Source organism: Erpetoichthys calabaricus, chromosome 2, assembly GCF_900747795.2.
Source record: "Erpetoichthys calabaricus chromosome 2, fErpCal1.3, whole genome shotgun sequence".
In the NCBI taxonomy this organism is placed as follows: Eukaryota; Metazoa; Chordata; class Cladistia; order Polypteriformes; family Polypteridae; genus Erpetoichthys; species Erpetoichthys calabaricus.
The window spans coordinates 108,305,707-108,318,580 of record NC_041395.2 but is presented as its reverse complement, the minus strand read 5'-3'; the positions used below and the strand labels follow the sequence as shown (position 1 = coordinate 108,318,580).

General features: G+C 42.1%; 1 protein-coding gene across 1 annotated transcript in view; it reads left to right on the top strand.

The window, feature by feature from the left end:
• The window catches only part of phf21aa (PHD finger protein 21Aa), an 81,882-nt gene extending 73,157 nt beyond the window's left edge, over positions 1-8,725 (top strand). Inside the window, 7 exon segments of the mRNA XM_051922510.1 lie at positions 1,219-1,279; positions 3,662-3,684; positions 4,781-4,939; positions 5,179-5,212; positions 5,215-5,253; positions 5,342-5,445; positions 5,529-8,725. Of these exon segments, the coding sequence (XP_051778470.1) occupies positions 1,219-1,279; positions 3,662-3,684; positions 4,781-4,939; positions 5,179-5,212; positions 5,215-5,253; positions 5,342-5,445; positions 5,529-5,645 (537 nt within the window). The 3' untranslated portion in view covers positions 5,646-8,725.
• The last annotated feature ends 4,149 nt before the right edge of the window (positions 8,726-12,874 follow it).

Genomic DNA, 12,874 nt, shown 5'->3' with positions numbered 1-12,874 from the left:
TATTTATACAGTAGAAGATAAGTATCTAGCATGGCTGAAGCATTTAGTTTTACAGAGGCCAACTCTAAGCCTTAAAAGCTCACCATGAAAGAGTCAATCCGTGGCTTTTTTCAATTTTAAGTGGCTTGACACTGTTTCTGATCTTTGAGCGAGACAGATGGCACTTGTACTCTCAGTAGCCATTAGGTCAGGTACCCCTATCTAGTTGTAGGGTGTGGCCAAATTTTGTAACACTCAAGAGTTGAGAGCCCCCAGATGTCAGCAATGATACTCTGTAAAGTTTTGCTTTGCATTACATTTGAAGATAATTTTATAAAACTGAATAGTATTTACAGAGTAAACATTAAGTATCACTGGGACAGAGGCTTTATTTATAATGTGCGGCAGTAAAGCTTGCTTTTTAAAACATGGTTGTGTAGTAAGTACTTAGAAGTATTGTGCTTTTGTAATCTGTGTGAGGCTAGCTGCCTTTTTTGGTGGATGGGACCTCCTGTGTAACTCTTCATCAGATCAGAATATAAGAATGTCAAGTGAACAATTTTATTTGCATAACGATTAAATGACAATCTACTGCATTTGTGTTTATTTTCGGAGTGGTGGCTCTGAGGCTAAGGATCTGCGCTGGTATCCTAAAGGTTGCTGGTTCGAATCCCGTCACTAGCCAAAAGAGATCCTACTCTACTGGGCCCTTGAGCAAGACCCTTAACCTATAATTGCTCCAGGGGCGCTGTACAATGGCTGACCCTGCGCTCTAACCCCAAGGGGTATGCGAAAACTAACAAATTTCTAATACGAGAAATCGTATAAGACGAAATAAAGAACAGAAAAAAAAAAAAAAAATTGAGCTCAGTTTATAAAGCTGTCAGTTAACAAGTAATTTATCCAGTAGGTTGAGTTTATTAGCATTCCTACATTAGGCCGATTTGAAGTGTATGGCATGAAAAATGGTTGGGGGTTGCTCAGTGAAAAGACTTTCATTTATTCTGTGGTGATGCAGTCCAGTGTGTGGTCTGTGTGAATGTTAAATTAAGTTAAAACTCGCTTCTACAATAATGCAACGAAATGATGAAACTTCCACCGTATGTCTTTTATACGAGCATACAGTGAAGTAGGACGCAATGGATTTAGTTCTGGCATTATGAGCGATTCAAGTGGACTAGCTTTGTGTGAGCAGAGTAGCATACACCAAAACACATATTTTCCTTTTTTGGTTCACAGCGAAAGAAGAGTGCTGTCACTTACCTGAACACCCCAGTGCATCCTGGGACAAGGAAGAGAGGTCAGTATCTGCAGACATGAATTTGAAACAACATTTTCAAAACCTGCTCAATCCCTTTTAGTGTCCAGGAAGCAGCAAAACCTTAAACAGCAGCAATGTGCCATGGCAAATACCTGGGCAGGCTGAATGTGGCATTCTAAAATAGGTCACAGTAATGTCCCATGCACTTTTGACTTGGTCTTACATTTGTGTGTTTAGTCAGACATCTGACAAGAAAAATCTCTCTCTTACATCACTCCATTTCTAGTATGCCGTCAGAAAAACCCCAGCATTTTTTGGCTACGGATAATTTTCAACTCTGTGTTACTCCCCGTCGTGAAAATGTAACTTATGTAACATTCTCCATCCTTCTTAATCCAATTCATGGTCTCAGGGTGCTGAAGCCTACTTGCAGCAATGTAGGGCTGATTTCTGGAACCAATAGCACACAAACCCACAATCCTGCTATTTTGGGGCAAATATGAAATCACTAGTTAACCTAATACACATATTTTTGAGAATGCTGGAAGAAAACCCATGGAGACACAGGGAGTTTGTGCAGATTCTGTATGGATAACACCCAAGGTCAGATTTAGAACTGGGGCAGATGAATCAATGAAGTTGCAGTGTTGACCACAAATGGGCCCATTTCACTGTTCAGAAATGTACTGTAGAAGGGTTGTTACACTTACACTGCCACCCTCATGGCCACAATGAAAAACAAAACAACAAAAACTAACCACAGCAGAAATGTATAATGTTATTAATCGATCATTGAGTGTACAGTCCACGTCAGGCTCTGCTGTGTGAGGAAACCTCACTGGAATTTGGCAGAATTCATGCAGACACAATGGTAGGAATGCTCATTTATTCTTTCTTTGTACTACTAGCAGAGGTGCTTTTGGTGCTCCAACCCAAAAGGTCTTCTTCAGGTGCTGTCAAAGCATGCACATGTTTAGAGGTAAAATATTATGGAGTACTGCAGTTCAAAAGTCCTAGGGTTAAGCAGGTCAGCGTTTAAGGTGCATGCTTTAGTGTATCTGTGGTCCAGCAGTTGTGGGGTTTTCAAGTGGCAGAGTGTGGTAACACTTTGTGTAATAAACCAGTGTTTTGTTTAAATAGGAACTTTACCACCCTTTTGCTAGAAATCTGTGGAAACAAAAAACTCTCAGCGTTTCTCCTGGTAGAGGCCAAGAAATAGTTTCTCACAGACTGATGCAGCATAACACTGAAAACAAAAAGCAAGACTGTGTAAAATATATAAAAAGAAGACCAACCAATTTAACAACAGTAACAATAAGTGCATAATGAGAAGTCAAGCAACAGTTTATGATATGTAAGATTTCAAGGCAACTCAGGCCTCTTCTTTAGAAGTGTTACAACCTGTCCGAAGAAGAGACCCGAGATGCCTTGAAATCTTGCATATTGTGAACTGTTCAGTTAGCCAATAAATGTCATTTTGTTTGACTTCTCATTGTGTCCATAGTGACTAACACGGTACAACACCCTACCACTAATAAGTGAATAAAACATTTTATATGAAAGGTTATGTCATAAGAAGGTTCTTTACATGGGTGCTATGCTTATTAAATAGACAGAGCACAGTGACGTACTGAACAGTGAGGAACGTCATTGCTGCCTACATAGTAAACACAGAGTCCATTTGACAAAATTAAATTGTAAAAACATTTGTATAGACCTGAGATCTTTTATACTTGCCGAAACAATGGGATTGTATGCTTAATGCAATTCAAAAAATTAAAATTATTCATAAATTTTTTTTCCTGGATTACTCAGTTTTGAGCGTCCTTGTTTGGGGTAAAACACTAACACCATATGAAATGTGTGTGCATTATTTCTGATTTAACAAAAATGATGAATTTTCTATATTTTGCAAAGCATAAAGCTGGACAGATGGTAGCATTTGAGTGCATATTGTGTTCATAAGCATTAAAAAACAACACAGACAGTTCAGATTAGCCAGTCATTCAGCAAGCTAAAACTGAGATTACCATAACTGTAGACATATGAGTGTTTGTTTGGGTTGTGAATTTGTATATGTTAATATAAGAGTAAATCTGTGCTTGTTTATGTTCCTAAAATTTGTCGACGCTATAGAAATATCCACAGATTACCTTAGAAAATGAGTTTTTGTATAAACTGGTTTCAATTGAATGTCAAAAGAGATAGTACAGCATGATTTACTTTTTAATACCAGATCTTTAACTGAAATGTTAATAATTGATGAAGCTTATTGTTTTGTGAATGAGATGACCCCCAAAAGTGATGAAGTTGAGTGGAGGCACTATAAGCCTGTCTTATTCATCACATAGAGGAAGAATTCTAGAAGGTTGTTAATTTTAATTTTTCCTTTTTTTTCCCCCCTTTTTAATTCCATGCCAGCCAATGAAGATCCCTTGTCTAAGGTATGTTCTTATTCTTGCTAGTTCACCACGTTGAGTCCTCTTTGTTAAGAAACTCCAGACTAGGCAATGTAGACCGTTGCTGTATAATTCACCCATGTGCCACCCCAGGTTCCAGATACACGGGGAGACGCGTACTCAGAGTTGCATTACAAGCCTGCTGTGTCTGTAAGCTTGCCTTCCTGCCTGTCTGTCTGGCTGTTAAACCGAAAGCTAAGCGTCATGGATTTTAGACCAGTGTGGTACTGATATGTCGCCTGATGCACGGCTGCACTTGGGTCCTAATTTGGGATCCTGAGGTGGTTTGTCATGTGGCGTGTGTGGCAGTGCACGCTCCTAACCTCCTCTTCCTCATAACCGCTGGACAGGCCCTTGAAAATGTCTACTTAGTCCAGTAGAGTCAAAAACTGTTCTGAGGGCAGCATTGTCTGCAGGTGTCAAGTGCTGCCATGATTCTGGGTAGGCTATTGAAGTGCATTGATTAACTGGGCTTCTCTTTTCCTAGTTACAGGATTATTACTGGATACAAAAATAACCAGTGATTCAGCATTCCTGCTAAACTCTGAAAAATGCGTGTAGCTTTTTGTGAATGCCTGCTTACTCAGAGCTGTGTCATATTTCTTGTTACTGAATAATTAGAAGTGGCAGTCATTTCTTTTTTTATTTAGAAAATAAAATATAATAGAAAAACCACAACCCAATCAGAAAAATGTAATTATAATAATATGATCTAAAGCCAATTCAAAACACAGAATATAGCACTCCGCCCCCACCCAAAAGTATCTTTATTACTAAAAAAAAATGATGTCAAGGGAGACCATTCAATTACAGGAGAGACGAGAGCATAAGCTGCTTTTGCACAGGATACGTTGTTGTTGAAGTCTCCTTCTTTGCGGGGAGTGACATACGTGAATCTAAGGCAGTAGTCCCCTTAGTAAGCATAACAGTCCTAGAGTGCGACCAGAACAAATGTGACGCACATGTAGTGGTGACAAGGCACCTCATTGTCTACCAATCCCAGTTTGAGGAAGAGGAGACAACTGAATGTATATGCTACTGTCATGAAGTGGACATTGACTGTGCCCGTTTTTTTTTCCAGCAGGGAGACATCCATGAGGATTTCTGCAGCGTTTGTAGGAGAAGTGGTCAGCTGCTAATGTGTGACACTTGTTCACGTGTGTACCATCTAGACTGTCTGGAACCACCACTGAAGACCATCCCAAAGGGCATGTGGATCTGTCCTAAGTGTCAGGATCAGGTATGTGTGTGTTTTAGATTGCTCCAGGGTAAACCTTTTTCTGCTGTCATTCAGGCAATTAGTGTCAAACTCATAATAACATTACACTTTACTTTCCCATGCTCAAAGTACTTAAACTGTATAAAGTCCATACGGGTATATGACAGCCTTGAAGTTGACAGGTTGCCCCATTAGACTGGCAGATGTAACTAGCTGTTTCTTTCAGACTGTAAGTAAAAATCTGTTGTGCTGATCTCCAGATTCTGAAAAAAGAAGAAGCAATTCCATGGCCTGGACGCTTGCTATTGTGCACTCTTACATTGCCTATAAAGCAGGTATGTGCATTCTAGCAGCCCATTTCTCCAGACCTCTAAATGCACATCTCTTTTCCATTTTTGCCTCATTCTTTGTGTTTATGTTTAGCTAAAGAAGAAGAGAAACAGAAGCTAATAAAGTGGAGTACAGACCTGAAGCAGGAGAGGGAGCAGCTGGAGCAGAGAGTCAAACAGCTGAGCAGCTCGATAACGGTGAGCATTAGCTTTACATTTGAGGGGGCCCTGTATCTCGTTTGCTCAAAAGTAACCAACTGCTTCTTGTTGTCCATCTCTAGAAATGTATGGAGACAAAGAACACAATCCTGGCAAGACAAAAGGAGATGCAGACCTCTTTAGAGAAGGTCAAACGATTGATTCGCCTTATACAGGGCATTGACCTCAGTAAGATCTGACGAGCTTGAGTTGGAAGGGATTGCAAATGGCACAGATTGTGTCAACAACAACAACAACAAAACCTCAGAGCCTTGTCAGCCTACGACAGTGAACTGCAATAGTTCTGGTGACATCAAATAACAGATTGCAGGACCACTGGACCGGAGGATGATCACCCACATGCACCTGGCGGTGCCCAAGTTGCCAATCAATATATATACATATATATATATATATATATTTTTGTGTTGTTGTGTACTGTGTTGTTTGGTAGAATCACATCCAGAGTGCCAGCTTTGGGGTGTGGGGGGGGAGGGCACAAGAGCTTTTGTACTAGCGTCATGCCATATTAAAACACATCACGCCAGTGTGTGCCTCCAGAGGTTGTCAGGACTGCAAGGGAGATCACCCTGACTCGGGGACTCGCTCATCATGTTCCAAATCCAAAGACTGTTACTTGCCATGGGAACCAGGAGAACAGTGCAGAGAGGATGGCACTTTGAGAACACAGTATTTCACAAAAGTACAACTAGTCTGGAATGCCACTGCTACAGTGGAGCTACAGGGGAGGACATCCCGACTCAACGTGTCAAGATCCTGCAAGGCCGGGGCAGTTCAATGTCCCTGCAGGACATCACCGAGGTTTGTCTTCGGCCCTTTGCCAGGAAGGGCAGTGCAGCTTGCATCATTAGGGGCCTACACAGTGACTAATTTTAAATAAGAGGCAGTCCTCAGTTGTGAATGAGCATTTCAGGCACCAACTGCAAAATGTGTGTCTTGAAAAGATTTATTTCTGAGGAGTATTTATTTTAAATAGGAAAAATATTCAGGTCTTCCTTGTGTTAAAAAAAAAAATGTTTAAGGAAAATGGAACAAAGTGCTTTTCTGTTTCCTGTTTCTATCAAATCCTATCAGAGCTGGAGAGGTTGGACAAAATGGACTTAAGGCTGTCTGATTGTGAACTGCCAAATGCTGCTCTGTACCAATACAGCAGGGACACGTTCTTTTACATAAAAACAGAAAAAAAAACACTGCAAATTCAAATCCTTCATGGAGAGAAGCAGCAAGAGGGGAAGTGGGCATTAAATACACTTTGGAACTTTCACAGAGGGTAGCTTCTGAAGCGCCAGGCATGAAGGTGGCAAATCAATTCTGGTCACTTTAAGAGGTGGTGGTGGGGGGGTAGCTTTACTGACAAACCTGGGTGGTGTCCCTACTCGCTCTTAGCAGTGCCTTACAAGATTTAGCTGGTCACTGTTAACAGTAAGGCCAGTATTTCCAACTTTACAATTCCAGATCAATTTGTTGCCTGCCCAGTTTTGCTCAGTTGGTAACCGTGGGGTTGGGGTTGCTTGGTCAGGCAGCTTCTGAAGCACTACCACATAACATATCTTGCATTCTTTATTACGTTGGCTGAGGTACCAGGGAATGGGGTTTAATTTTGCCATCTTGTGTAATCCAGAAATGCACCTCTACACCGGTCTGTTTACAGCTTCCAGTGAAATATGATTGGAATGGCCACTACCCACGGGTCTTGTACATCTATGGTCATTAAGGGCTACTTCAGTATTTTGGCTAAGGGTGTGCTGTTCTGATAGGCATATAGGCATGTGCATCTCTAGGGGTTGTAGTGCAGGCTGGCTCAGTGTCCATTGTCTCCAAGTGGTAGTCCATGTGTCAGTTTTTTCTCCCTTGTCTGCAGAAGGATGTGTGGTCTTCAAGGGACGCCATCGTTTCTGCTGCTATTACAAGCAGGGCAGTCTGCAGAACTGCAGCTTTACCCCCAATGGCTATTGGTGTCCAAGCCTTGGCCACTAAACTGATCAAACTGAAACCAATGTAAAGGTCAGAATAGGCAACCTAAGGCATATGTGTGGCTTTACATTTCTTTTGCTCGACTTCAGCACCCTAACTTTTATTTTTCAATTAAGATGGTCGACTATTCCAAAACAGCTAGTGTTGTACCTGTCATTTAGGCTGGGCAGGAGTCATAAACATTCAGCACTACATCCCATTAAGTACAATGCCATGCCATTTTGAAGTTGTTCAGTGCCACACAGACGCCTAGTTGTCATTAGTCCCTTATTAGGCTGGCCTGTACACTCTCCTCGTGCCAGTCCAGCCTCTATGGGCTCTGTGCGGTGCACCCACTGCTGGGCTCCAAGAGGCTGCAGATCCTTTGTGCCAGGGTGAAGTTACATTTTGCTATCTATGCATCTTTATTTGGATGAGGGGACACAGGCAAGTTTGGACTTCCATCCTGCACTGCTCACTCCATCACAAGACAGCAAGCTATGCATCTTTAGTTTTTAGAAGACCATATGTGAGCAAAAGCATCCAAGTCTTCAGTTAAAACGTCAAGACATGGTGCTCCCTCTGAACTTTGGGGTGGGGGGAGTTGAGCACAGGAGCCAAGTAACAAATTGGATTGGGGGCATTTGGGAGTCCTCTACATTTATGGGGGGGGTGCCAACGTTCAGGGGGGCACTACCTAATATGAGACTGGAGAGGAGTTGCTAGTATGGGCTTTTTGGTTTCATATAGAGGGTCAGCTTTACATATGCATGGTCCATTGGTGTTATGCACAGAAGTTGGAGAGGCTGCATTACTGATGTTTGACCCATTATGATCATAATGGGGGGTCACGTCCCAGTTGTATGCCACTTCCCTTCCCCTCATGCCTGCATTGGGTTCCAGGCCCGAATCCTTCAGTGCCACCTTTAAACCCCAACTTTTTCTATTTGAACCAGGCCATGCCCAGCTGAGGGTCTTCGTGCCCCTACACCACAGTGAGGCTACAGAATTCCTTGTACAAAAGTGTTTCTATTGATTTGAAGAGTGTCTAATTTTCCACTTTCTTTTGTTACAGATCCTATTTTTTTTGCCCAATGTTGCTAGTGAGCTGCAGACTTTCTTTACCTCTCCACTGTATTTGAGCCTCTTGTGATTTTTAAGTTATTTGTATGCAGTGTTTAGCAATTTCTTTAGAGAACGTAAAGACAAGTGGAATTTAGGAGCATTTGATCAATTTGTATTTATTTATTTTACCATTTTGCTAAATAAAATAAAAAGAAAAAAAAAAGCAAAAGGGCTGCTTCAACACTGGTTTCGTATGGTGGGTCGTCACTTCAGCTCTCTTTTCAATCAGAGCAGTCTTTGGTTTGCTTTGAAGGGAAGAAATGGGAGCCGTCAAGACAGGTAAGTCTCGTCTTAGACAAATCAACGGCCACTGGACAGACTAGGTATGAAGGGCCACATGGACTGCCATCTTGCTCCAAAATGGAGGGGGGAGAGGTCAGGAATGATTTGCTCTGCTGTGATTGTGAGGCAGTGTCTCCTTTGTCATCTTTTTGCATTTACAGAGATCTCAATGTCCGGCTTTGTCCAGCAAGAGCAGATTCCTAGGGGCTGCGTACACAAATTACGTTACAGGGTCATTATTGTCACTTGCACAGAGTACAGTCCCCACTCTCCAGCACCATGATTAATGAGTACAACGACCTTAAATCAAAACTTTGATCTTTCTTACTTAAATATCTCAGCACATATTGTAGTTGTCACAACGCACTCCTTCCTGTTGTAAAGGTTTGTGCCATTTGTTATATCTTAAAGATTCTTGGAGCCATCTATGAAATAAATGTGCATTTCCTAGTTTTTTTCTTGATTACTTAGACAAATTTCTTGAAACCTCTAGGCATAATTTCATAACCGTACACTCACCTCCCCAAACTTCCAGGTCAAAACCACTCTCCAAACACACAACCATGTAATCTTATATCAAAACCTCCTACACTACAACATAGACCTATACACCCTGCTGAGATCAGCCCAGAGACTCTCATGGACATCACATACAATATGAGCCCTGGCATGGGCAGCAGGGGAAAAAAACCTTGTATGCCATATCCATCCCTGGCAAACCTCAACTGTGATGTCCACACAAGCTTCCTCCATGCACTGGAGGAGGTGAACACAAAATGTAGGACTCTTGGTCATAGACCATCCTCTATTGGGTTTAGGAAAGGAGAATATGCAGGCAGAAAGATGTTACTGAATCTGGGGTTGTTGGGGAACCAGTCACGAACCAGAGCAACCCAATGGAAACAGACATTGTCCCGAATTACAACCGTAGCATTGCTGCTCTGGTCCAGTTGGTATAGCATGATCTTTGAGACCATTGAGGAAATCTAGCAGAAGCATGGTGGCGTATCATCCAAGGATGACATGTTAGTGGAGTGGCCCCTTGGTGGCTGATGGGTGGCACAGACTGTTACGTTCCTCCCCCCCTTGCTGGCCAGGGACATTCACAATGGCCTGTTGGCCAAGTATGGTTTCAAACCCTTCTCCTGCTTGGTGAGGCTGACGCCTGCTTCATCACCAAAGATGAGCTCATGAGGAGTGTGTCTTGATTCTATTTCAAAGATTCTCTACAAAAGACGACACACACTGCTGTAAACGACTGCTCTGAAACACATTGCTAGAGTACACAAAAAGGAGGCCCAAAATTCAGTTTGTGCTACACTACATAGTGCTGTACAGTACTGTAATGCATCCTGTAACTAAGCCGAAGTACTTCATGATACTTCTGACAGAATCATGACAGGCCTGTTTCATCGTCAACCTGTTTTTTCAAAGAATTATGGAAATACTCCATAATCAACCCCACAAAAGATTTCTTGGTCCTCCATAATCAACCCCCTGTGGTATCTCCTGCAAGCAAATTTGTATTGTTGGCAAAAATCATATTGATCATTGTCCTCTCTTGGCGCTTCAGAAAATAGGGTTCTTCTGCTTCCAACAGGTGGTCACCTCTCAGTTCTGGCAAACCAAATACTTAAAAGTACTAACTGTAAAACCATACTTTTACAGTAGGAACATACAGCAACTATGTCAAGTGGCGCATTTCAGACAGCATGCAGTCCAACAGAGCAGGTGTAGGTGTTGTATGTAACAGTATACAGAACTCCAAAGATACAGCAGAGAGCAGTATGTCAATGACCTGCCTATGGTCTCCTCTGAATGTTCATATTACAGAAGCTACTCGGCAAAGTGACTCGGGTTTGCACAACGACATGGTCAACGACAGTGACACAAAATCCTTACTCATGCTCTTATTCTTCCTCACCCTCTTCCACCACCCCTCCTGTGTCCTCTTTCACTTTCTTCCTGTGGTGGTTGATCCCTTTTTCCAAGACAACTGAACTGACCCACAGTTGTTGTATCTGTCTATCCTAAGGCTATGACTGGTGTGTGAACAATTTGGAGTCGTAGTGTTTGCTGCTGGGAAATTGTGTGCTCCATGTGCTCCTGCTCTGCTGACTTGAGTTCATGATATTGAAGCCAGTGCTTTCTAAATGAGCACATAGTGAAGCCAATGACATATGAAAGGATTTGTGGGTAAAGGTTTTGCACAAAAAGTGAAAGGAATCTGAATCGTGTGTCAAAATATACGAATAGTGCTTATAGTTTCGGGAAATGAGTTTGTATTTTGGTAGATGGCGGTATGGTTTGGGATTTTTCGTTAACAGGTTTGGTAATATGTGTAAGCGATTGAGAAAAACTGGCTGAAGAGGCCACTCAGTGCTTACTGTTTATGGCCTATGTTGTCACACAAATGAAAAAGCACTTCTAAAGCTTCCTTTAACTGCATGTCGTTTCGTTGTTAGATTTTGTGTACCAAGTAAACTCAGTGTATGCCAAATGCAGCAATTGATAGAAGGAGCTTGGACTGAGTAACCCATGATGAAGAACTGCATACAAACAATTTAAGGAAGTGGCCAGAAACACAATACAATGATAATAAGACAAAAAATACATTAAAATGAATACAAAAAGCAGCAAGAAGATCACTTAATACCTCAGTAATTCAATCGATCTCTACTCTCTGTGTAAGTACACAAGTTTGTCTCATACACGTGAGGTTTTCACTGTATCCATAACTAGCAGAGCACCTCGCATTCATAAAGCCTGATGATTTTGCAGACCCATGGGCTTCATTTAGAGAATTACCCGGGACAGTGGAGGTGTTATTTTGGAAAAAACGATTGGTTTTTTTTTATTTATTGTAGTGGTGTGATGGCCACTAGCGACGCATGAATCCTGCAGAATTTGCTTCACCACAAATTCAGCAAAAATCATTGAAATGTTCAGGAACTTCGCTGAACTTTGCTCAGTGGGGGTGGAGAACTCGGCTAGCTCTGAGTGGATTGTAATGGTGCAGTGATGTTTGAAGTCAAGTGTTCTTGCAAGCTAAGGAGGTGTCTGCCAACTATGCTGGATGGATTCCTGTGCCCAAAAGTATAAGCTGTGCTGTGGGGCAGCAATGCTAACCACTACACCACCATACCTTAAACAACAAAAACTGTAGGCCAAACAAATGGCTACAAACTAGCAGTAAGTAAATCAGATCATCAGAGATGATTGCACTCCCAAGAGTTTCACAGTTTGGCTGCGGTGTAGGACTGTCTTATTTCACTTGTCTGAAGTCACAATTTGAGGGTGCTTGTCTTTTTTTGTTTCTCAAGTATCTGTACAAATGCTTTGCACTTTTTTCTCACATCAATGCCTTGTAGAAAGTAATCTATTATAAAAAAAATCTTTGGGAGGGAGAAGAGAGGTGATCTTCTCGGAAGACAATTTGAAGTCCCGCAAGAGACACTTTAACTTGCTTCCAGCTCTAATAAAAACGACAAGCGACAAGCAGAACAGGCAGCTCGCCAGCAGCAGAAAGACAGCAGATGATCCGACGGGCATCTGCTTAGAGTGCGTTCAGCCGCACCCCCTTCACAACGCGAGCAGCATTATACGTCCTGCGAGAAAGAGATGTAACCACGCTTGGGGTCGGAAATAAAGTATTGTTTTTGCAAAAGTTTTAAAGTAAAAGTGAAAATAATGCATACAGTATGTAACAATTCCCATGAAAATAACAATCCAAATCCGGGGGTGGGCGAGCAGGGGGCAGAGCCCCCTAGTACATCTTTATTATTATTATTATTTCACAGGGTCTCCTGCCTTTTCTGACAGGGCAGGGGAGGGCCTTGGCTTCTTTAAGGTGGGCACATGGCTAATTATGCCATGCAGCACTGAGCCACCAATGCAGGGAGTTCAATGTTCTGTATCTGGTTGCAGTACTCATTATACCCCTCAAGCATCTGCAGGATGGACATCTGGTTAGGGGTACTGATCAGGTCTTGATGTCACATATGCGTGAAGTCGATCAGCAGTGACCTTACAGTAGGCAGGTGTGACT